The 26,316-nt window shown below is 48.7% G+C and overlaps 1 protein-coding gene across 2 annotated transcripts; it reads left to right on the top strand.

The window, feature by feature from the left end:
- The first annotated feature begins 363 nt into the window (after positions 1-363).
- Positions 364-25,558, top strand: heca (hdc homolog, cell cycle regulator). Of its 2 annotated transcripts, XM_067988562.1 has the most exons (4): positions 371-768; positions 3,657-4,715; positions 18,082-18,236; positions 21,391-25,558. In XM_067988562.1, exons 1-4 carry the CDS (start codon positions 600-602, stop codon positions 21,553-21,555), a joined length of 1,548 nt encoding a protein of 515 aa, XP_067844663.1. In that variant the 5' UTR covers positions 371-599; the 3' UTR covers positions 21,556-25,558. The 2 variants fall into 2 exon arrangements, with proteins under 2 accessions (XP_067844664.1, XP_067844663.1); XM_067988563.1 differs by lacking the exon at positions 18,082-18,236 and having other exon boundaries at positions 364-768.
- The last annotated feature ends 758 nt before the right edge of the window (positions 25,559-26,316 follow it).

Here is a 26,316-nt window from a genome sequence, read left to right as displayed (position 1 = left end):
CCGATCGTCGACGCTTTGAGTTTGGAACGCGGGCCGTTGAGCGCGCTCCCAACCAGCCGAACGTCGACGCCTTGGGTTTGGAACGCGGGCCCGGGAGCGCGCTCCCAACCAGCCGAACGTCGACGCCTTGGGTTTGGAACGCGGGCCCGGGAGCACGCTCCACCAACCGATCGTCGATGCCTCGGGTTTAGAACGCGGGCCCGGGAGCGCGCTCCACCAACCGATCGTCGATGCCTTGGGTTTAAAACGCGGGTCCTGGAGCGCGCTCCACCAACCGATCGTCGATGCCTTGGGTTTAAAACGCGGGCCCTGGAGCGCGCTCCATTCTTTGAACGCCGAGTCCCCGCGCGGGTCGGGGGGGGGGGGAGGTGCCCGCGAGACACGCCTTCCCCGTTCACAGCGCGTAGGCGCCGCCCGCACCGAGCGGGGAGGGAGGTATGGGGAGGGAAACGCTGTGACAGACAAGCACACATACATATATATATATATATAGATAGATAGATAGATAGGGACAAACAAGGGGAGAGGGAAGCAAAAGGAGCTAATAAAGAGAGTGAGGTGGATGAGCTAAGCCGAGCCTGAAGCGCCAGCCCCGGATCATGCCGAACCAGAAGAACGCCAAGGGCAGGAAAAACAAGCGCACGAACAGCAGCGGAGACGAGCAAGACACTGCGGCCGGAGCTGGTGCATTTACAGTGGGGGCCGGAGCAGCGGGACCGGGGGCCGGAGGAGCTACATCGGGCCAGTCGGAGACAGGCAACGATCACGGTGAGGGGCAAAGACCCAGCGCCAAGCGATTTGCTTAAAAACCCTCCCACAATAATCAGCCCTGATATTGCTGAACGCACCCACTCAGTATTGCAAAGCTTGTCGTATTTTGTGGTAGAGCAGGAAGCTTATTTTTTTTAAAGTACTTTCTGTTTTGATGGAAAATATGCAAATAGAAGGTTTTTTCAAAAAAAATTATATAAAAAAAAACATATAAAGAATGCCATCCCGGTTTCTGTTCCGCCACGGGGCCGTTGACAGTGTCCAATATTTAAATAGCTCAGTGATTTGTTTCCCTTTTTAAAAAACATTATCCTAAAAGGGAATGTCACGTGTTTCTGTCCCCTGTTCCTTTTTGCAGGATTAAATGAGACCGATCAATAAATGCAATAGAAGAATGCGCATCTGAACTTGCTTTGAATTCCCCTTTAACCCATTTCTTGGTAATAAAATCATTTCTTTCCCATCCCTCATCTGGAGGCAGTGACTTTGCCAGAGGTACGGTTCAACTGGTGCTGGCGGTAGTGCCCGAATTGCCAGCTTCAACATTGGGTATAGGGTAGGCTATTCGACTGTGTGTGGGGGCGCACCATCCGAGCCCTGGTATGATAGCCCCACTTTAGCAACAGGAGAGACACCGGGTAGCAATCGGGAGTGAGAACTCCAGCTAATTTATTTTCTTTCTCTCTTTCCTGGCCCAGGGATGCTCAAGCCAAATGTAGCACCAATCCCCCCGCCCCGTGAGATCAGCTAACTCGGTGGGTTTTCAAACTTTCCTGCAATATTGACACATTCCCACGGATACCAGCTGTAAAACTTCTGACCGGCAGCATCGTGACCCAAATGATAAACGAGCTGTCACTGTAGAAAGTGCCTTTTTGTGTTGGCACACAAAATAAAGAGCTTGCATTTATATAGCACCGTGTGTATTTATATAGCACATGTTCCTATGTACCTTTTGCAACCTCAGGACATCCCAAAGCGCAATGCGGCCATTGAAACACTTTCTAATTGAAATGTAATCACAACAACAATTTGCATTTATAAATCACCAATAACGTAGTAAAATGTCTGAAGGTGTTTCACAGGAGAGTGATCAAGACAAAACTTGACACTGAGCCACTTAAGATATTAGGACAGGTGACCAAAAGCTTGGTCAAAGAGATAGGTTTTCAGGAGCGTCTTAAAGGAGGAGAGAGTGGTTTTGGAACAGAATTCCAGACTGTTGTAGGAAAAACGCTGTGCTTGTCGAGAGGTACAGAAAGAAAATTCCGGAATTCTTGCGTTGCTTGATTCCTCACTCTCTGAAGTTGCTTTGTTGCTGCGACGTTGTGTATCTGTGGGGAAGATGTGCTTGCTTTGATCGTATTTTGGATCCACCGTGCAGTGGCTGACAAGGTGGCACAAAACTCACCCCTTGACTTTACGCTCGAGGTATTTGGTAGGCGAGCGCTGCCTGAGCTTTGGGGGGGAGGGGAAGGTCTTTCGGCATCATTGGCGAGAGCTGTATGGCAGATACTGCAATGTGGCCCATGCTCGGGCTCACAATTGTCTTACTGTCCCATCCCAACACCACACTTAGATTTTCTGCTCCCCATTCTGCAAATTTGTCACCATGCATATTGCTACTCACGCTGTCATAGGAACAGGCCATTCAGCCCCTCAAGCCTGTTCGCCATTCAATTAGATCATGGTTGATCTGTATTGTTACACCATCGACCCGCCTTGGTTTCATATCCCTTTATACCCTTGGCTAACCACAATGTATCAATCTCAGTTTTGACATTTTCAATTCACCCACAGCTGTCAGAAAACTACATGACTGAAACAATACGACACAATTGGTGACTTGATGTAAACTTAAGTGATCAATGATAAATAGGCAGCTGTATTTACACAGTCCATAGTGTAGTCCCCTCCTGGTTACCTCCCGGGATTGGGAGGCCTACGCATGGAATGCCGATTTGTCGGAATCACCACGCACCGATCGACATCTCAAAAGGTTGTGGGTTCAAGTCCCACTCCAGAGACTTGAGCACATATTCTGGGCTGACACTCCACTGCGGGAGTGCTACACGGTCGGAGGTGCCGTCTTTCGGATGAGACGTTAAACCGAGGCCCCGTCTGCCCCCTCAGGTGGACTCAAAAGATCCCACTGCATTATTTCGAAGAGCAGGGGAGTTCTCTCCAGTGTCCTGGTCGATATTTACCGCTCAACCAACATCATTAAAACAGATTATCTGGTCATTATCACATTGCTGTTTGTGGGAGCTTGCTGTGCACAAATTGGCTGCTGTGTTTCCTGCAACAGTGACTACACTTCAAAAAGTACTTCATTGATTGAAAAGTGCTTTGGGACATCCTCGGGTTGTGAAAGGCGCTATATAAATGCAAGTCCTTTGCCTATACACGCTTAAATTTTTTTTCTTTGGCAATGCCTTGTTTTAAAATTCTCATCCATGGCCTCGCCCCTCCCTATCTCTGTACCCTCCTCTAACCCTCTGAGATCTTTGCACTCCCCCAATTCTGGCCTCTTGCGCATCCCCGATTTTCTTCGCTCCACCATTGGCGACCATGCTTTCAGCTGTCTAGGCCCCAAGCTCTGGAATTCCCTCCCTAAACCTCTCCACCTCTTTCTCCTCCTTTTAAGACGCTGCTTAAAACCTACCTCTTTGCCCAAGCTTTTGGTCACCTGTCCTAATATCACTGTATGTAGCTTGGTATCAAATTTTTGACTTTATTTATCCTCCTGTGAAGAATCTTGGGGACGCTTTACTACATTAAAGGCGCTATGTAAATGCAAGTTGGTGCAGTTGTTACGCTTAAGAACGGAGAGTGCCCCTTTCTGCTGCTCCAGTAACAAGTTCTGCCCCTGTTGCATTCTACAGAAGTGCCCTGTGCCACTCCGCTGGTCTGCGGCTTTGGTCGGCCGGTCGAGCTGGAGAAGGAGGACTACCAGCGCGTGGTGTGCAACAACGAGCACTGCCAGTTTGGCAACTGGATGCACCTGCAGTGCTTCTACGAGTGGGAGAGCAGCATCCTGGTCCAGTTCAACTGCATCGGCCGGGCCCGCAGCTGGAACGAGAAGCAGTGCCGCCAGAACATGTGGACTAAGAAGGGCTACGACCTGGCCTTCCGCTTCTGCTCCTGCCGCTGCGGGCAGGGCCACCTGAAGAAGGACGTGGACTGGTATCAGGTGCGACGGAGACAGGACGACAAGAAGAAGAAGGCGGCAGGGGTCGCCGGCTCCGACAGAGGCGGGGCCAAGCCCGGCGAGCCTCCGCCGCCCGAGGACGGCAAGAAGTGCAAGCTGAACCGGCCGGCCAAGCCCCAGGACGCTCAGCGGCGGCACTCAGCCGACCGGCAGAACTCTCAGGAGAAAGGGCCGGGCAATGGGGGGCAGGGGGCCGGACACAGAGACCCCTTCAGGTCGCCCTGCGGCTCCCCCCCCGAACAGCCTCCGCCGTCAGCTGCAGCGCACCCCTACCTCTCGTTCTCCGCCGGCGTTCCCCGGGGAGCCCGGCACCTGGGCGAGTTCCTCAAGACGGCCCTTCACGCGGAGTCCTGCAGCCGGAGACTGCTGCCCAGCGGCCCGAGATTCGGCCAGCCCGACCTGGGCCCTTCGGCCACCCGGCTGGGGCCGCTGGGTGCCCCGGTCCAGTTTCTCCGGCGGCTGGACTTGTCGGAACTGCTGACCCACGTCCCCAAGCACAAGATGAACACCTACCACGTTCGCATGGAGGACGATGCCCAGGCGGGGCAAGGGGAGGAGCTCAGGAAGTTTATCCTGGCAGCACTGAGCGCCAGTCAGAGGAACGTGGTGAACTGCGCGCTGTGCCACAAGATCCTCCCGGTCTTCGAACTCTTTCCGCTGGTGGACGGGACTCTCTTTCTCAGTCCTTCGAGACATGACGAGATAGAATACGATGTGCCCTGTCACCTCCAAGGTAGGTCCCATCTTCCCTTCAAGGTAAAGCTCCTTTGTGTTACAGAGAAACACTGGACGTGGACAGCAAGCAGGCATTTACCAACAACAACAGCAGCTTGTGTTTATACAGCACCTTTAACGTACTAAAATTCAAGGCCTTAGAACAGAGAAGGTTAAGGGGAGATTTGATAGAGGCGTTCAAAATCATGAATGGTTTTGATAGAATAAATAAGGAGAATCTGTTTCCAGTGGCAGAAGAGTCGGTAACCAGAGGACATTAATTGAAAGTGATCGGCAAAAGTGCCAGAGGCGACATGAGGAAACATTTTTTTACTCAGTGACTTGTGATGACCTGAAATGTGCTGCCTGAAATGGTGTTGGAAGCAGATTCAATAATAACTTTCAAAAGGGAATTGGATAAATACCTGAAGGGAAAAAATTTACAGGGCTATGGCGAAAGAGCAGGGGAATGGGACTAATTGGATAGCTTATTCAAAGAGCCGGCACATGCACGATGGGCCAAATAGCCTCCTCCTCTGCTGTACCTACTATGATACTATGAAGGCGCTTCACAGGAGCGATTATCAGACAAAGTTTGACATTGAGCCACATAAGGAGATATTAGGACAGGTGACCAAAGGAGCGTCTCAAAGGAGGAGAGAGAGACGAAGAGGTTTAGGGAGGGAATTCCAGAGCTTAGGGCCTCGGCAGCTGAAGGCACGGCCGCCAATGGCGGAGTGATTACAATGGGGGATGTGCAAGAGACCAGAATTGGAGCAGCGCAGAGATCTCGGAGGATTGTAGGGCTGGGGGAGGTTACAGAGATAGGAAGGGGGCGAGGCCATGGAGGGATTTGAAAACAAGGATGAGAATTTTAAAATCGAGGCGTTGCCGGACAGGGAGCCAATGTAGGTCAACGACCACAGGGGTGATGGGTCACTGGGCATGAACAGCAAGCAGGCACTCAGCTGCTGAAAGAGGACGATGGGTTAATTTAATGCGTGGGTCACTTCATTGGAGGTCCCCTGTTTTGCTAGTCTTCCAATCTCCTTAGCGCTATGATATTCACCACTGGAACTTCCTCAGTGTCACCCACAATGATTCTAAACGTGCACACGGTGCGGTACTGTAGTGGTTATGCTATTGGACGAGTAACCCAGCGGCCTGGGCTGATAATCTAGAGAACGTGAGTTCAGATCCCACCACCATAGCAGTTTGAGGATTTGAATTGAGTTACAAATCAGGAAATATAAAGCTGTCAGATTGTGGTTTAAAAACCCATCTGGTTCACTAGTGTCCTTTTAGGGAAGGAAACCTGCCGTCCTTACCTGGCCTGGCCTATATGTGACTGCAGTCCCACACCAATGTGGTTGACTCTTAACTGCCCTCTGAAGTGGCCGATCAAGCCACTCGGTTGTATCAAACCGCTACAAGGAAGAAGGCCCACCATCATCTTCTCGGGGCAGTGAGGGACGGGCAATAAATGCCAGCCTCGCCAGCGATGCCCGCACCCTGAGAATGAATTTAGAAAAAAAATATGAGCAACTCTAAGCCTTCCTGTTATAAATTGTGGGATTGCAGCTGGGTGTCTTTCATAGACACAGGTAGGACAAGCAGAAATGGCACTTTATGTGGTTCCCTAAAGCATCTCTCAAATACTCGCATTTACTGTTAGAGCAACGCTTTTATCTTTCAAAATAATTGTTTTCCTCTGCAAGTCCTGATTTTATTTTCCATTCAGTGAATAATACGCAGCGTGTATTGTGTTGAAGACGCATCATAGGATTCTCGATCAGTATTTTTGCATTGTCAGAAGAGAGGTAGCACAAAGTGACGGATGCCTTAGGATTTTTTTTGCACAAGAACCTTGGCAGGGATTAAACGGGATCTTTTTGGCTAAACACAATTGTTTCCATAGGCGTAAAAATCCATCGTACACTCCTGGGTTGCACCTGTGAGAAGTTTCGATCAGCAGACTCCATGTCTTGTTATTAACAGCAAGCTTAGGGTCTGGTCTTGCTGTTAGTAACTAATCAGGCTTCTTGGATTGCCACACGCGGTCTATGCCAGTCGGTGTTTGTCTTTGCGCGCCTTTATGCTCAGGTAGTTAAACCCGTCTGTGGCGATGCCCCTTCAAATGAATGCACCCGAGAAGGTTGATACACTTGCCCTGATCTGTTGCTCTCGCGTGTGGTGATGAGTTGTAAGAAGCCTTGCACGCCGCAGCACTTGAGACTCTCTTCAGCCGGGGCTATGCTTGAGCTCCAGTCTGAGACTGATCAGCGCAGAGTGAGATCTGCAGCTGGCAAGACTCCAGTTATACCGTCTGGCTGCTCCGAGCTTCGTTTCCCAGTTGATAGATTTTATATGTTTGGTGAGTGCAGGTGGACTTGTCTCAATTTCTCCAAACTTTGTTTTTAAAAAAAAAGCCTCTGCAGTAAGTTTCTGAGGGGAGGTGGGCTCTTGTGGTGGCTTATTGATCTGCTCTGGAGTCAAATCGGGACTTGATTCAGGTTTTATAGTGGCAATTTTGGCACAAAACTGGCAGTGTATCTAGAATCTCTTGTGTATGTCTGCAGCAGTGTGTGTTTTATTTTCAACCTTTCTGTATAGGGCTACCCTCAGCAAATACTAAACCCTCCCCCGCACACCCCCTCCCTCCCCCCTCAACCCCCCCGGTGGCTCAGAACCATATCGAGGAGTTCCCGGGGACCGCAGCAAATGCCGAGGCGCTCCCTGTCAATATCGACGCACTCCTGGGAAATGTTCTAGTAAATCAGCAAATACAGAGGGGATCATGCATGGGCCGAAAACTGATGAATTAAGGGACCCCTTAAGGCCCTAGTTTATTAAACTGTGGTGTATATGTTGTCTCTGCCAGCTGTACTTTTAAGAACGTCCTGGTGTTTTCTTGCCCCTGTTACTGCCCCTCCAGCTGACTTTTGCTGGAGCACAATTCCATAGTCACCATCAGCTCTCTGGACGATGTCGAAAAATGGGCATTATTAATGCTGTGCCTGGATGGTGAACGGCACCAGGGAATTTGACCATGGGGAGCATTGCATGCGTCTACTACCGGATGTCCCTTTTGTGAGCACTTTCCAGCGGTGGGAGGTGTCAATGGATAGTAATAAGGTGGAGGAACCCTTCCCCATGTGACTATGGTCATGGCTCCAACTGCTGCGTTACAATTGTTCTCAGCACCTGTCGGCCAGTCAGTCTGACATCAGTGCCTTGGTGCAACACTGAGCGATGACTTCACCCACTCGGCCATTGGGGGAAATTTACGTTGCTCGGGGGGGGGGGGGCGCGGAAGGGGGGAAGGTGTGAAGGAGTGGAGTGGTCAATCATGGAGAAAGTTCACCGGTCGCAGTATTTAAGAATGGTAAAGAAAGAACACACTTAAGTTTTGTACAGCGCCTCTCATGACCTCAGGACGCCCCAAAGCGCTTTACAACCAATAGTACTTTTGAAGTGTTTCGTTACTGTTGTAATGTAGGAAAAGCGGCAACCAATTTACGCACAGCAAGGTCCCACAAACAGCAAACTGATAATGTCCAGATCATCTGCTTTTCAGTGATGATGGTTGAGAGATAAATATTGGCCAGGACACCAGGGAGAGCTCCCCTGCTCTTCTTCAAAGTAGTGGCTGTGGAATCTTTTACGTCCACCTGAGAGGACCTCGGTTCAACATCTCATCCAAAAGGCGGCATCTCCAACAGTGCAGCACTCCCTCGGTACTGCACTTGGAGTGTGAGCCTAGATTTTGTGCTCAAGTCGCTGGAGTGGGATTTGAACCCACAACCCTCTGGTTCAGGGGCGAGAGTGTTACTCATTGAGCCATGGCTGACACCCGAGAGGAGATGGAACCAGAAAGTCGTTCCAAGGGATGTAGAATGGAAATCGGTGAAATCTAAATTTAGAACCGAAGTCAGGGACAACTCAACTTCCTTACGGAATAGGCTCGATGGGCTGAAGGGCCTACACCTGTTCCTATGTTAAAGAGTGACAAATGTTTGAAATAATCTACCAAGCAAGATAATAGTGGCGTAAATATTGAGGTTATTCAAATACAATTGGATGGCATGGTGGAAGAACGATGTGCTGGAGAGATGGGCTTCTGTGGACTGAATGGCCTTTTCTCACCTTGGACTACTTCCTGTTATCTTGCCTGTGCGGCTTTGGGGCGTGCTGAGTCGAGAAGAGGACCTTGGAATTGGCAGCAGAACTATGTTCCGTTACCAGGCTGAGGTGGGCTCTATATCCTTTCCCCTCTGTGCACGTACACAGGGAAGGGTGTGTGGTGAGATGACAATGGACAGTCCTTAAATGGATGAAAAGAACTTGCATTTATCCAGTGCCTCTCAGGTCCTCAGGACGTCCCAAAGCGCTTCACAGCCAGTGAAGTACTTTTGAGTGTAGTCACCGTTGTGTAGGAAACGGTGACTACACTCATGGAACTATCCCATTGTACAAATGGGATAGTTCCATGTGTGGTTTTTTTTGAGTCAATTGCTCCTTCTCCCTCCCTCTGACCCCCCCCCCCCCCCCCCCATCCACCTGGTCTTGCTACAGCAATGGGCAGGTTACCCGCTGTAGGTCTTTGCCAGAGCTGTTCTGCGTTGGCTGCCAAGAATCGTGTTAGAGGGACTCGGGGGCCAGATATGCACCCCCCCGCCCCGCCCCTCCAGTGTCATACCTGTGTCTGGGAAGTGGGTGCTATGACAGATCGAATCTATGTCTCTCATTGCCCCCGGACACTGCATTTCCCCTGTTCTTTCGATTCATGCATTGTGCTTGGTTTCAAGCCAACTACTTGCAATGTGCTTTGGGACCAGACTACACTCCACTACAAAAAGCCCCATCGTGCCTGTGCCGGCTCTTTGAAAGAGCTATCCAACTAGTCTCACTCACCCGCGCATCCCCACCCCTGCTCTTTCCCCATAGTCCTGTAAATTTTTCTGTTTCAAGGGGGAGTGGGACTAGCTAGATTGGTCGTGCATAGAGCCGGCGCGGACTCAGTGGGCCAAATGGCCTCCTTCCGTGCTGTAACCATTCCATGATTCTATAAGTATATATCCAATTCCCCTTTGAAAGTTACTGTTGAATCTGCCTCCACCACCCTTTCAGTTCCAGATCATAATTTTGTTATGTCGAGCACCAGACACTGTTTGATGTTGATAAAGTGCCGCTTGCTTTGACGTTGGACTGATGTTTAAATATAACTTGCTCGTCATCTCTTGAGACGAGGGATAGACGCACAGTTGTGCAGCTTTTAGCCCGTCTCCACACTTAGGTGGATCAGGAGCTAATGATCCGGTTAGCTGCCAGTTAACCCTCAGGCAAGGCTCTGAATTAAGGGGAGTATGTGAGATAATTGCTGTCAGTTGCAGAGATCCCAGTGCTGTCTTTTCCAGCGCTAAATGTAGCTCGTACTCCTAATTGAGCCTTTAAAACGAGACCTACTCCATGTACCTAAAATGTACCTCTGATCCCAGCTGACATTCTGCTGCCAAACCCCCTTTTCTTGTGGCTCAAACTGGGAGCAAACCTTGGCTTTCACTGACTGTCTCGTGCTGCGTTATAACGAGACTCTGTGCATTGGGAATTTTCGCATGCGAGGCTGTTCAGGTGACCATGTCTCTCATGCCCCAGTGTGAAGTTGATAGGCTGGAAGCTGACCTTGCCACAGCCAGAGTAAAAAGGCTGGCCTCTTCTCCCCCGCTGCTGCCAACAGTCAATTATCTTTGGCGATGATCCTTTGTCTCCAGAAGGGAGGACTGGAGGCAGCGCTGTCATCTGAACTGAGTATTGGTTCATTGGCTGCCCTTAGTCACTACTTCATATCTATAGCTCTTAACAAATTGTAAAGGATTTTTAATATTGTAAGCTGGAGATGTTTAATATGAACAGTGTTATTTCCCAGTAATTCATTGCAAGAAAGAATGAACTTTCCTTTATGCCACACTTTAACACACCACTCGGGGCAGCCTAAAGCACGTCATAATGTGCTACTCCTTCTTCAGGGATGAATGGTTGGCCGGGACACCGGGGAGAACTCCCTTGCTCTGCTTCGAAATACTTTCACTTCCAACTGAACAGGCAGACGGGGACTCGGTTTAACATCTCGTCTGAAAGACGGCACCTCCGACAATGCAGCACTCCCTCGGTACTGCACTGGGAGCGTCAGCATAGGTTGTGCGCCCAAGCCTCTGGAGTGGGGGGGTTGAACCCACAACTTCGTGACTGGGAGGCGAGAGAGATGCCCACTGAGCCACGGCTGACACTGCAGATTAAATCCTGGTAATCTTGTACTGATTATATCGCAGCTTTAATCATTCAGCAGTGACGTAAACACCGCTGTGTGGACAGACAATATCAGCTGCTTTCCGCTGACACGGTAGCAGACATAGTCAACCGACCAAGAGAGACGGATTAATGCTGTCGTAATAGGTAGGAGTGAAATTCTCATCGAGGGATCGAGTTAATGACGGTCGCTTTAAGCTTCGCTCCTGTACAGCATTCACTGACCATGCTTCAGAGTCATTCATTACTCGTGAAGTACTTTGGATTGCTTTTGAGAAGAATAGTAAAGCACTCTATAAATGCAAGTTCTATGTCTCTTTCTCATTAGGCTTTTGGTGAACTGATGATGGGGGAGCGAAATTTTCCTGGTTTGCCCACTTGCTGACCGGAACAGAAGCCTGGTAGATTGAACTGGCTGGGGCTTTTTTCTCTGGGAAATAGAAGACTGAGAGATGACCTGATAGAGGTCTTTAAGATTATGAAAGGGTTTGATAGGGTAGACGTAGAGAAGATGTTTCCACTTGCGGGAAGACCAGAACTGGGGACCGTAAATATAAGATAGTCACCAATAAATCCAATAGGGAATTCAGGAGAAACTTCTTTACCCAGAGAGTGGTGAGAATGTGGAACTCGCTACCACAAGGAGTAGTTGAGGCGAATAGCACAGATGCATTTAAGGGGAAGCTGGATAAACACATGAGGGAGAAAGGAATAGGATATGCGGATAGGGTGAGATGAAGTAAGGTGGGAGGAGGCTTGTGTGGAGCATAGACCTGTTGGGCTGAATGGCCTGTTTCTGTGCTGTACATTCCTTGTAATTCTATGTAGTGTGTTGGATATGTTAACTGGCTCCAGTAACCCAGAGGCTGGGAGTTCAAGTTCCATCGCGGCAAGTCGGAAATCTGTAACCGTACTGCTCACCTGACAGATGGCATCTCGGATGATGCTGCGCTCCCTCAGTCCTGCACCCTCCCCTCTTGAGTCATTGACTATCAGGACGTACGGTTGTCCCTTAAAAATCAACTCTTCCTGCAAGGTCATGAAGTTATTTTGTTTGGCCGTGAATGTGAGGGGGGAGGGGGGCGGGGGGGGAAAGAAGAGAGAAACCAGTTCATTTATCACTTTCATGTCTCGCGTCCGGTTTTTCTATCTGACTTTGCTCATGATTTACACATTTCAATCGCTACGTCAATGAGCGTGTGGAATCTTCCAGAGAGCGAAGGGGGAGAGGGCTCCAGAGATTGGGGGAAGGGGGCTCGAGAGTGAGGGGAGGGGAGGGGGAAGGGGGCTCCAGAGAGTGGTGGGGTGGGAGGGGGAACGGAGCTCCACAGGGTAGGGGGAAGGACCCATTGTAGTGGATTACTGAGTGTTGTTGGCCTGGGTTACTGTGGAATGAATGGCCCACAAATGCGATCCGATTGTGGATTTTTGAATAAAGTGTGCTGCATTTTAAAATGAATTCCTCTTTCCCTCAATTTCCCTGGTGTACGAGTAGGGCGGGGTTCTGCTTCTGGACCTCGCTCAGTTCCAATATGAGTGAGTGGTTTGGCCTGCCTGTTGGTGTGACCTCCTTTTCCGATCAGGAACTTGTGTAGGAAGTAGTGCTGACGTGGTGCATGTCCGACCGCACGGTGTTGTGGTGTGTTTGTTTTGTTTTGTTTCCTGCCAGCTTTTTTAAGCAGTACTCTGAATAAAGAGGGCAACTTAGTGCCTATAAGGCAGTGACTGAAAGGGGATCTTACAGAGTCTATAAGGCAGTGATTGAAAAGGGACCTCTATACCATTGTGCTACAATCTAACCTTGCAGAGATTTGTGATATAGGGGAGAGAGGATATCTATGAACTTGGACAGTTTAAGAACGTTCTACTTATCCTATGTGTGTGTTTCCCTCTCTCTGTCTTTGTGTCTGTCTGTCTCTTTTCTCTCTCTCTCTCTCTCTCTCTCCATCCTCACTTTTGGCTGCATCAATTTGTAGTGAGGAGGTCACTTCCTCTGTGTGGTTTTGTCAGTGCAACATTTCGGTGTAAGGTGGGCGAGGAGTGCTGTAAGCAGCAGCAGTCTTTATCATACTTCTGTTAATAACTTTAAACCTAGTGTTTGGGGGAGACTGTAATCATTAGGTTTAATATGTCTTCAGTTATTATTTTGAAAATGATAATCTTAATTTCGAAGCCTTCTCACTACAACACACAAGCCACATAATCTGCAGTAACAACAACTTGCATTTATATAGCGCCTTTAACGTTGTAAAACGTTCCAAGGCGCTTCACAGGCCCGATTATTAGACAAAATTTGACACTGAGTCATATAAGGAGATATTAGGACAGGTGACCAAAAGCAGAGGTCAAAGAGAGAGATTTTAAGGAGCCCCTTAAAGGAGGAGAGAGGCGGAGAGGTTTAACGGCACTTGGCCCCAGATGAATAGGGATCCCCAACCCGGGAGCTCCCCCTCAATCTAAGCTGTATCTCTATGAAGCAGCTAGCCTTTCCCCATAGGCCACTCTCCTCAACCCCTCCAGCAACAACCTGATAGTGAATCTAGATTTCCACTATCCCTTGTGTGAAAAAGTGCTTCCTCATTTTGCTCCTGAACGGCCTGGCTTTAATTTTAAGATTGTGTCCCCCTTGTTCTTGGTTCCCCCACCAGAGGAAATAGTTTCTCCGTATCTACTATATCAAATCCTCACCAAGGCTGGTGGACGGTAAAAACCAGTCCTCACTGCCATCGCCTGCTGCCAATCCCGGCAAGTTTCGGATTGCAATATGTTTAAATGCTTCAAGAACGAGCGGGACATATTCTTAAAATTGGAGCGACGCCATTTAGGAGCAAAATCAGGAAGCACTTCACACAAAGGGTAGTGGAAATCAGGGACTCTTTTCTTCCCCCCCCCCCCCCCCCAACCTCCTCCACCCCTTATAAGGCCAGAAGAAAATCCCAGAAATGCTTCAGTTGCATAAAGGTCTGGTCAGACCCCATCTGGAGAACTGTGATTAGTTCTGGGCACTGCATCTCAGGAATGATATATTGGCATTGGAGGGGATGCAGCGCAGATTCACCAGAATGACACCGGGATTTAGAGTTAAATTATGAGGACAGGTTGCATAGACTAGGTTTGTATCCCTTTGAGCGTAAAAGATTGAGGAGTGACCTAATCGAGGTGTTTAAAATGTTACGAGGATTTGATATAGTAGATACGGAGAAACTATTTCCTCTGGTGGGGGAACCAAGAACAAGGGGGACACAATCTTAAAATTAGAGCCAGGCCGTTCAGGAGCAAAATGAGGAAGCACTTTTTCACACAAGGGATAGTGGAAATCTAGAACTCTCTTCCCAAAAAGGGTGTGAATGCTGAGGGTCAATTGGAGCTTCCAAGACCGAGATTGATAGATTTTTGTTGGGTAAGGGTATCGAGAGAGATATGGAGCAAAGGTGGGAAAATGGAGTTGAGGTGCAGATCAGCCATGATCTAACTGAACGGTGGAGCAGGCTCGAGGAGCTGAATGGCCTCCTCCTATGTTCCGATTGCAATCGACTCATCCAGACCTGTGCGTCAGGAGCACGGAGATTAGTGCAATGTCAAAATCACAACCGTACTGCAGCAGATGCCCAAACTGGCATCTCCCTGAATCTGGTCAAAGCTTGTTGGGCCCCTTTAAAATATATTAGTCTCTGTGCAGCCACACACCCTCCCCTTACAGTTTACAATAATCCTATTGACAATGCAGATTGCCCTTTATGAAGGTCATTGCCCTCTCTTCACTAAGGACCTGCCTATCGGTGAGAGAGGAAAAGAAGCTTGGCAGCTCAGTTTTCGTGTGATGCTTATGTTTGAGAGTTGTGAGTCACTTTAGAGTTTGGGCTTGTTTAGTGTGTTATCAATTTGTTGTATGAAGAAAAATCCACTGGGGGGATATTTTTGACTCTGTGCGACAGTGCAAAACAGGTGATAGCAAATCGGCAGCCCGTTTTACATCTCTCCCGACTTTTATTTCCATTGAAGTCAACCGGGGAGAGATGTAAAACGGAGGCTGCCGACTCACTATCACTCGTTTTGCACTATCGCACAAAATCAAAATGAACCCTCCACTAAGTTTAAATGTGCGATATGCTTGTGCCATAGAATTAAGAGCATTGTCTCAAATGGCTCCTACCACCTGGAACTCCCACAATTTCACCCTACAACAACAACTTGCATTTATATAGTGTCTTTAACATAGTAAAACGTCCCATGGCGCTTCACAGGTGCGATTTTTCAAACAAAATTTGATGCTGAGCCACATAAGGAAATATTAGGACAGGTGTTGGTCAAAGAGGTAGGTTTTAAGGAGCTTCTTAAAGGAGGAAAGAGTGGAGAGGTTTACGGAGGGAATTCCAGAGCTTAGCGCCTAGGCAACTGAAGGCACGGCCACCAATTGTGGAGCGATTAAAATTGGGGATGCGCAAGAGGCCAGAATTAGAGGAGTGCAGAGATCGCGGAGGGTTGTAGGGCTGGAGGAGGTTACAGAGATAGGGAGGGGTGAGGCCATGGAGGGATTTGAACACAAGGATGAGAGTTTTAAAATCGAGGCGTTCCCGGACCGGGAGCCAATGTAGGTCAGCGAGCACAGGGGTGGGAGAACGGGACTTGGGTGCGAGTTAGGAGACGGGCAGCAGAGTTTTGGATAAGCCCTGGTGTTACGCAGCTCAAACTGCTTGCTCCCTCCAGCAGCGTGGGCGTGTGAAAACTCCGAATACACAGTTCTGCTGCCGGGTGTGGAGAGTTCAGGTGGAGGCGATTATGAACATTATGCATGGCCGCCCTTCATTCCCCCCCTCACTGGAGTCCCAGTGCCAACGGCGAAGGCACTTTTCTGTAGTCGCTGCTCGAATTCTGCAGGGTGTGTGCCTGGCTCCAGGGGGGATGCAGCAATGATGGTGTCTAGTTTAGCCGTCTACTTTCAGCCAATTTCTTGTCTGTTCCCAAATTTTATTGTGGACAGCGACAAGCCTGATCCTGTCTTCATCAGTTATGCAAATACGAGCATTTTTCACAAGGGCCTCTAGACAGCAATCAGGAGACCTGATTCCCCCAAACCAGTATTGCATACAGTTCTCTTGTAGTGTCCCTAATGCTGCCCTGCCTGAAATCAGCTCAGACCAGGGATCATAGAATCATAGAAGTTTACAACATGGAAACAGGCCCTTCGGCCCAACATGTCCATGTCGCCCAGTTTATACCACTAAGCTAGTCCCAATTGCTTGCACTTGGCCCATATCCCTCTATACCCATCTTACCCATGTAACTGTCCAAATGCTTTTTAAAAGACAAAATTGTACCCGCCTCTACTACTGCCTCTGGCAGCTCGTTCCAGACACTCACCACCCTTTGAGTGAAAAAATTGCCCCTCTGGACCCTTTTGTATCTCTCCCCTCTCACCTTAAATCTATGCCCCCTCGTTATAGACTCCCCTACCTTTGGGAAAAGATTTTGACTATCTACCTTATCTATGTGGCTTGAGGGCTGACTTTCAATAGATCGCAATGAGATAGCTGCTCTGCTACGTACGAAACCCTGACCCAGAATCAGGCCGTCTGCGAATGATTTAGCACCAGGTTCCCCACGATCATGTTATGCGTTAACAGGAGAGAGGCGGCGCCCATCCGTCCGCACTCCAGCCCCGAAACGAGCGGCACTACACACCGACCGGAGTCGGCTATCCCAGGCCAACCAGTGATCCGCGGCGCTAGGGTATCGTTCCATTTAGGGGGGATTCTGACCTAGAGGCGTTCAGGAAATTCTAACCCCCCCACAAAGGCAGCAAGGCTCATTGGTCCTGCTCCGTGCATAGTCTGCTTCATCACACCCTGAGGAATCTCCCCAGGAAAAGTTGGCGACCAAAGTAGAATTGATCAAAATATATCTTAAAAAAAGCAGCAATCGCGTTCTCCTAGTAGAAGACGGGAGCCCGTCAGCCATTGTATGATTGAGAGCCGCCTCGTGTGACTTGTTTACGCACTAAACCAGCAGGTGGGTGGGGGGGAGGGGGGCACACGGTTCAGATAGTAACTCCTCCTTCCACCTGTCCTCATTAGATACACTTAATTTGAGGCTGCGGAACGAAATGCTTGCTGGCCTCTTCCAAATGGATGAGTCAGGCGGCACAGAGAGAGAATTAAAAGCCAAGGGTTTCGGTGGGGGGTGGAGAAACAAACTTCTTCACGCGGCTAGATTAGAATGTGGAATTCTCTGCCACAGACTGTTGTTGAAGGAGAGAGTCTCCGTACATTTTTAAAGGGATTTCAGCTGGTTGCTCTAAGAAGAGGAATGTTAAAGGGCGATGGGAAGTGAGCAGGATGGCGGGATTAGACAGAGTGGCTCGTTTGGAGGAGAGCAGCAAGGCAGACTTGATGGCCCAGTGGTCTGTTTCTGCGACTGAATCTCCTGACATAGCGGGAGTCTGTAAAATACCAAAAACACACCCACTGAGAAGATGTGGTTGGTTCAGACACAAAAACACTCCTTATTTTTGTTAGGTAAGTGTATTAAGGGTTACGGAACCAAGGCAGGTAAATGGAGCTAAGATACAGATCAGCCTTGATCTAATTGAATGGCAGAACAGGCTCGAGAGGCTGAATTGGCCTACTTCTGTTCTTATGTTATCCTGATGACCTTGTGGGATTGGAAAATTATAGTGCAGATATGTACCATTGTTGTATCTTAAATCAGTGTATTACAAATATTGCGCATACTTGCATTTCCTTCAATATTTCCTGTTGTCATGATTTTAGGTCACATTTTTATGTCCGTATTTAACTCTGAAACTTCCTATGTAAACATTTGGAATGGAAATCCTACATGTAAACAGTCACGGTAATTGCGTAGTTGCTGGTTTTGGTCCACGAGGTGGCGTTGTGGAGCAAGTTTCTGAACTCTTGTCAACTTTGTTGTCATCTCATGTGTAAATAACTCATATTCATCAACTGACCATAGGCAACTCAACGGATAATTTACTAGTTGTATTTTAATTGTGCCTTTTGTAAGAGCTGTTTTCTAGCCGCTGGGAGCTTACCAAAATCCTGACCATCGTTTTATTGCAGGGAGGCTTATGCATCTCTATGCCATTTGCGTGGACTGTCTAGAAGGGGTACATAAGATAATTTGCATCAAATGCAAGTCGCGATGGGACGGGAGCTGGCACCAGCTGGGAACCATGTACACTTACGACATCCTGGCTGCGTCTCCGTGCTGTCAGGTGGGTATCACGTCTGTCATTTGTGTCTCTTTCCAAACTCTTGCCGCTGGACAATCCATTTAAAGTTGGTCCCCAGCAGTTTGTGTGCATATTGGCTGCCGCGATTCCCTACATTACAAAAAGTACTTCATTGGCTGTAAAGCGCGTTGGGATGTCCTGAGGCCGTGAAAGGCGCTATATAAATGCGAGTGTCTCTCTCGCTCTCGCTCTCTAACTCTTTCTGTGCGCAATTGTTGCTTGCATTCAGTACATTTAACAAATGATAAGTTTAACAATAAGGTAATGCTGGGAATTGAAAGTTGGCTTTTAGCAGTAGAATATGCAGCCACTTTCAGGCCAAATTGATTGAAAGGAGTCGAGGAATTAACAAGTTGGGGGCTCCAAAGTTAGTGGTGCTCATTAACTGGCTGTTGGCAGTAAAGGGAAACCTCTCACCTCTGGCTGCCAGCCTCTCTTCCCCATTGCAAGCTTTCTTGTCTGTCTCTGTCTATGTGTGTGTATGTGTCGCAGTGTCTGTGTGTGTCCCTATATATATCTCACTAATACCACTATGGTAACTTTTTTTACTTAAAAAAACAGTTGCAGTGATGTTTTTGGCAAGAGCTGACCATTGGTCTGCCTAGCCTACTCTTTTAAACCTCCCATCAGGTTCCTTATTATGATTCACGGACTTAATAGCCCTGTATCTACTTTTTCTTATAAGAATTCATCTAGTCCTTCTTTTCAACCTATCCTGCCCTGACTGTCTGTCCCACCACCTTTGCTGGTGATCAATTCCGTGTTTTGATCACCCTTCTCAAAAAATGCTCGCCCCCAGCGGAGTCTCAAACACTTTCATCATCAATCATGGTAAAAGGACACAGGCCCGTAACTTGAGGGTTCATTTCTTACCCTCTTACTTCATAGATAAAGATGAGGACCACATTTGCTATTTTTCCAGTCTATTGAGATGTTACCCGATTCTGATGAGCTTTGATTGATATCGGTGAGGAGATTTATGATCTTCAGCAACACCAACTTGAATTTATATAGCGCCTTTAACGTAGTAAAACATCCCAAGGTGCTTCACAGGTGACCAAAAGCTTGGTCAAAGAGGTAGCACCCTTTGGAAATTGTCCGAGTCTAAAGTCTCGTTTACCTATCTTTAACACCTTCCCTTGTAATGCTAAGGGTTTCCAGACAGCCCGCTCCCTTGTCGTGCCCCCTCAACTCGGGCATCTCTAACCCCCCTCTTTTCCAGTGGTAAAAACAGCCACGAAAATAACGATTTACCAATTCTGGCACTCTTCTGTCCTTGAGTACCACTTCCCCATTGGTAAATGATCCAACAACGCTCTCCACCAGTCTCTTGCTCCCGTTACACTTACAGAACAGTGTTACTGGCCTTTATATTTCTGTTAGATATTGCTCATGCACCTTGCACCTCTTCATCAAATGTTTCTTGTTCCTCTGCTTGTTTCCCTCTATTCTGTTCGTTCCATGTGTATTTCAGGATTTTATGCGTCCTTTCTCCCCAATGCCTACTACAACTTCCATTTGTCGCCCCGTGTTGGTTCCACTCTCTTGTTTTGACTCGATTTTGAGATTAACTTCCCCTGCAGTGTTAAAAAAGATTTCCTTTGTAGCTTTCTCATTTTTCCTTCCCTTTAATTAATTCTTCCCTACACTTCAAATGCACTTCAGGTCGTCCTGAGGTCGTGAAAGGCACAATTTAAATGCAAGGATGTCTTTCCCTCTGTCTTTCTCTCTGTCTTTCCTTCCCTCCTTCCTATTTTCCTTTCAGGCAGCATTTAATCCCCTCAAACTCCAGTTTCTTAGCAACAGCTTACACTTATATAGTGCCTTTAACCTAGGGAAATGTCCCAAGGTACATCACAGAGGCGTGGGGAAAAACAGACTGCGAGTCAAAAGAATGAAGATTAGGAGGGGCGGCGGAAAGCTTGGTTAAAGAGGTGGGTTTTAAGGAGCGTCTCGGAGGTGGAGTGGTGAAGGCGTTTGGGGAGAGAAAGTGAGACCTAGGTGGCTGAAGTTACAACTGCTGATGGAGGGTTGGGGGGGGGGTGCGGTGGAGGCACAAGAGGCCAGAGTCAGAGGAGTGAAGAGTACTGGGAGTGTCAGGTGGGGAGGGCGAGGGGTTATATGCCGGAGGAGGTTATAGAGATTAGAAGTGGTGAGGCCCCGGAGAGATTTAAACACAAGTCTGCGTTTAAATGAGTCAATGTACGGCAGAGGGGACAGCGGTGATGGGTGAGTGGTATTGGTGCGGGGTAGGATAGAGACAGCGGAGATTTGGATTTTATGTGCGAGACGTATTTATTATTTAAATGTGATTTTTGTTACTGCATTTCGGAGATGAGGCGAATGAAAGAGTGGGGGAAAAAACTTGCGTTTGTAGAACTTCCGATCACATCTCAAAAACCTCTGAGCACTTCACCTGCAACAAACTATTTTGAAGCAGCCAATTTTGCCGCACCACAAGATCCCAACATACAGCGAGGACCAGAGGCTCATTAACTTGATTGCGTTTGAGGAATGTCGGCCAGGAAACCGTGCGAGTTCCTTGCGCTTCTTGCAGGGGTGCAGTGAGATCTTTAACGTCCACCTGAACCACCAGCCTACACACTATGGTGTAACCGATGTCCGGCACCTCCGACAATGCAACAACTCCCTCAGTGCTGCATCGCAGTGTTGGCCTAGATTCTTGGACCTACAGCCTTCCGACTCGGTGGGGGGGGGGGCGGGGGGGCGGTGGGCGGTGGAGGAGCGGCGGAGGAGCGGGCGGGGGTGTGGCGACTGTGCAACCAACCGAGCCACGACGCTCCGAGTGGTTCTTTCCCTGCGCCCCTCAAAGACAGTTGCCTCCCACATTAATCCATTACAGATCATGAAATCTTACAGCTCAGTAGGAGGTCATTTGACCCATCGTGCCTGTGTCAGCTCTTTGAAAGAGCTATCCAATTAGTCCCACTCCGCTGCTCTTTCCCCATCGCCCTGCAATATTTTCCCCTTCAGGTGTTTATCCAATTCCCTTTTGAAAGTTACTATTGAATCTGCTTCCACCGCCCTTTCAGGCAGTGCATTCCAGATTGTAAGTTAAGCTAACTGCTGTATTTTTCTCTCTCCCTCTCAAACCAATGTTGTTACTCTCTTTCAGGCCAGACTGAACTGCAAACACTGTGGGAAACCGGTCATCGATGTACGGGTCGGGATGCAGTATTTCTCCGAGTACAGCAATGTCCAGCAATGCCCGCACTGCGGAAATCTAGACTACCACTTTGTAAAACCCTTTTCTTCTTTCAAAGTGTTGGAAGCTTATTGACAAATGCTTTCTTTTTTTTTTCTTTCTAGAATAATTATTACGTAGGGTGTAATTTTTTTTAACGTTTCGGTTGCTTGCGTGAGTGTCTTTATCCAGTGTTAGCCGGTGGGGTAGGGTGGGGGGGGGGGGGGGGGCGGAGGGGAGGGGAGGGGAAGAGGCCACGTCCCCTGTTCCAAGTGATAAGGTTTTCTGGTTTCAGATTGTATCCTCGCGAGACGGTGAAAAGCACGTCCTGTTTCTGCCGACGGCACTTTGTCGCTCCAAAGAACGGGAAGGGGTTTTGTTAATCGGGGTTCGACGGTTGAATGTAAACCATACTCCAGGCCAAGGGCATCCGGTATTTCTCTGTCTGTGTGGAGGTGTAAAGGCTCTGCACGGTTGACGTGCTCCCACAAACAGCAATGAGTTAATGACTAGATAATCTGCTTTAGTGACGACGGTTGAGGGATAAATATTGGCCAGGACACTGGGAAGAATTCCCCTGCTCTTCGTCGAATAGTGCCATGGGATCTTTTATGTCCACCTGAGAGGGCAGTCGGGTCGTGCTAACGCTTAAGCGGACGGTTGAGGAGCGAGGTTGTCCCCGAAGGGCGAACAAAAAAAAAAAGAGGCCGTCGGGCCTGCTGCTTTCGTCAGATGGTGTGACGTTCACCCCATCTTGGACTCTGCCCCCAATGTATTTAATATGAGAGTGGCAGTTGCACCTGCACGCCACAAAATCAACCCTCTCCCACCTCTCCGCCATATCTCCCAGACCCCTGAGAGAAATGGAGTGATAGCTGCAACGTTTAATTGTTTTTTTTTGTGCGTGTGTTTTCATGCCCCCCCCGGCCCAGTTGTCTCCCCCCTCTGTCTGAAGGGGCCGCCTCCTTGCTCGGAGAATGAACGCTAGGGGCGCTGGACGGCCTTTCCGCTACCTCCTCTAAACGGCCGCCATTCAAGCGAGAGGGTGGGCCGGCAGTTTGACCGTGGAGGGCATCCCGGCCCGAACCCAACCTCCACATACCCGGGGGCTTTTCGGCTGGATGGCGATCGGGGGCACGGCCCTCCTTAATCCAGGCTGCGCCGACGTACCTCTGCTGTCCTCCCAATTTGAGGTCAGCTAACTGGGCACAGACCAGGGATAGAAGCTGAGCTGTGTGGCTCCGCTGCTCACTGAATACACTTACTGAGGAAAAAAGAACTTGCATTTATATAAGTCCTTTCACCACCTCAGGATGTCCCAAAGCACTTTACAACCAAGTAATGTAGGAAACACAGCAGCCAATTTGCGAACAGCAAGCTCCCACAAACAGCAATGAGTTAATGACTAGATAATCTGCTTTCGTGACGACGGTTGAGGGATAAATATTGGCCAGGACACCGGGAAGAATTCCCCTGCTCTTTGTCGAATAATGCCATGGGATCTTTTATGTCCACCTGAGAGGGCAGACAGGGCCTCGGTTTAACGTCTCATCCGAAAGACGGCAGCTCCAACAGTGCAGCACTGGAGTGTCAGCCTAGATTTTGTGCTTAAGTCCCTGGAGTGGCACTTGAACCCATGACCTTCTGACACAGAGGCGAGAGTGCTACCTACTGAGCCACAGCTGACATCCTGGGCAGTCACCAGAATATTATTCTAAAGTTAAGCAACAGTCTATGTTCAATCCTCATTACTTCTCTTAAGTAGCATCACCCATGGCTAATGATCTCCAGCCATACTGTAAGCTTCAGTCTCATTATTAAACCAGATACGTATCCAGTTGTTCAGTTGACCCGGTGAGATCGAGCCGCACGAACCCGGTACCCGGTGAGATCGAGCCTCACGAACCCGGTACCCGGTGAGATCGAGCCTCACGAACCCGGTACCCGGTGAGATCGAGCCGCACGAACCCGGTACCTGGTGAGGTTCAGCGTTATTGCCCAAATAACCTGCTTCTCAGTCCCATGTCACAGCACTAATCCCAATATCAACCAAAGCAGCTGCTGTTTTTTTTAAGGCAAACTTTTAAAACTTCATAAATAATTAGAAGCTAGATGTATATTGGAGAGGTAATAATCTAGCCTCTCATGATGTGTCCTGAACCCCAACATTATATTACTGCCTTGTAAAACTGCTAGTATCCTCTAAACCAACTTCAATTCCTGGCTCTGTGTTGAGTTAGCCAGTGTTACCTTGGAGAGGGGGCAGAGGAGATTTACTAGGATGATACCAGGGATGAGGGACTTCAGTTACGTGGAGAGACTGGAGAAGCTGGGATTGTTCTCCTTAGAACAGAGAAGGTTACGGGGAGATTTAATAAGAGGTGTTCAAAATTAAGTAGGGTTTTTGATAGAGTAGATAGGGAGCAACTGTTTCCACTGGCAGGAGGGTCAGTAACCAGAGGGCACAGGTTTAAGGTAATTGGCAGAAGAACCAGAGGGTAGATGAGAATCTTTTTTTACGCAGTGAGTCATTATGATCTGGAATGCACTGCCTGAAAGGGCGGTGGAAGCAGATTCAATAATCTCTTTCAAAAGAGAATTGGATAAATACTTGAGAAGAAAACATTTGCAGGGCTACGGGGAAAGAGCGGGGGGAGTGGGACTAATAGGATGGCTCTTTCAAAGAGCCGGCACAGGCACAATGGGCCGAAAGGGTATATGATTCTAGGTGAGTGCTTTTATCTGTGGCTCTGTGCAGGAGGCATCTATTCAAAGGCAGAGATCCACGGGCCAGATAAGCTTGGGAACTGGGTCGGATCTGGGCCGGGGGGCTGGAAACTCCACTCTGAACGCTACATTTTCAGTCTGGGCCTCTTGGGGGCCCGGTGGGATCTCCGTGTCGGTCCTCGGAAGCTGCCGTATATCTGTTGGCAGATTTCCATCCTCGTCGGTCAGCGTGCTGTGTACTGATAAAGGAAAAAAGATTCTGCAGTGAAAGCACAGATTCCCTTCGGGTAGCTGACGTTATCTCCAAGGGGTGTGTTGGTATTGGTGGGTGTGGGGAGGGTGGGGGGCAATTCCCCACACGTAGCAGTTTGAACCCCCAGCTCCAAGTGTCCTCCAAGCACCCGGCATGACCCTAAACCTGACCCCTTTCTCTTCTTTTCCCCTCCCCCCCTTCCCTTCCCGGTTTAGGACAGAGCCCCCACTTCACGTTCAGCTGACAATCAGCCACTTCTGAGAGGCCATTCGGGACCCTCTTTTTTTTTTCTTCCCCCCCCCCCCCCCCTCAATGTGGTCACTCTCGGGGGTGGGGATGATCCAAAACCGGTCGGTCAGCAGTCAGCTTAGTAATGGCGGATCGCCGCAGCTTCGTGTGGGCCTCGTGGAATGAGATGGATACCGATCCCAGGGGGAGGGGTCAGTGCGGGCACTTGCTCACCGCGCCCGTGGTTGGCACCAGTCAAGTGCTAATCGGGGCCTCTGCCAAACCTGAAATGCCAGCCCTCCATAAGTGGGGGGCTACAGCACAGTGCGGGCAATAGGTTCTCCAAACAAGTGGAGATATTCACTGATGAATAACAGTGGGGATGGACCTTGTGTTGTAAGTACTTATCCCTGCCCTCAGCCCCCCTGCCCCCAACCAAATGGAGTATCCTTCCCTTTTTCATTAGTGATGACATTTAATGATGGTTGAACAGCCTCTTGCTGCTTATTCTGGCCCAGAATATACAGGATTTAAATTGTTTATTTGAAAAATAAAGTGTTATTTTTGCATCAGGAAAGGTTTGTGTGTATATTTGTGTGCGTGTCTGTGTGAACGTGTGAGAGTGGAGGGAGGGGCAGTATGTTGTTTTATAAACGTGCATTTGTAACTGTGCTATTTAAAGTTCGAAGAACATGGCTGGTGGATAATGCACCTAGCGTATGTTTCATGCCTCTACTGAGCTACTTTATCACTGCACCGGTGAAAAGTAAATGGTGAACCCGAGGGTTTGGCAATATTGGTTGGGTGGTGTCAAGTTTATCATTTGGTTTGTGGAAGCCACTGGTTAAGAGCATATTTTTACCTGCAATAAATTATGGTAAGAAAACCGTTTTTGCTGGTGTCTGCGTGTACTTTGTTTCTAAACCCTGATCCCAGCATAGGGCTGAAATAACCCAACAGCTGACTAACACTGTTTTACATCACTTTGCTCTGTCCGCTAATGTAGTCATTTAGTGACACTGTTAAAATAGCAAAGGAGTGTCATATGAGCCTCTTAAGCATTCATCCACTATATCTTCTACCCTAATTGGCCCAGTGTTTACGATGGTGCAGTGTATTGGAGCTCTGTCGTGCTCTCCCTGCAGAGTTGAGGGGCCGACACTTCCTTACATGGTCATATCTCCCTCGGAGAATTGAAGCAGTGGAAGGATTTGCAGGCTGATTAACAGTCTGGCAGGAACGCATGGCCGTGACCATCTTTATACCAGCCGATAAGGTGGTTTGTCCTGTACGAGGGGAGGGTTTTACATAAGAACATAAGAAATAGGAGCAGGAGTACGCCATACGGCCCCTTGAGCCTGCTCTGCAATTCAATAAGATCACGGCTGATCTTCTGCCTCAACTCCACTTTTCCGTTCGACCCCCATATCCCTCGGTGTTCAAATATCCATCGCTGTCAGTCTTGAATATACTCAATGACTCGTCCACAGCCCTCGAGGGTAGAGAATTCCAAAGATTCACAACCGTCTGAGTCAAGAATTTTTTCCTCACCTCAGTCCTAAATGGCCAACCCCTTGAGACTATGACCCCTAGTTCTAGACTCTCCAGCCAGGGGAAACAGCCTCTCAGCATCTACCCTGTCAAGCCCT

The sequence above is a fragment of the Heptranchias perlo genome, chromosome 8 (genome assembly GCF_035084215.1).
Source record: "Heptranchias perlo isolate sHepPer1 chromosome 8, sHepPer1.hap1, whole genome shotgun sequence".
NCBI lineage: Eukaryota > Metazoa > Chordata > Chondrichthyes > Hexanchiformes > Hexanchidae > Heptranchias > Heptranchias perlo.
The sequence above is the reverse complement of the archived record's forward strand: the minus strand, read 5'-3'. Positions and strand labels throughout refer to the sequence as shown.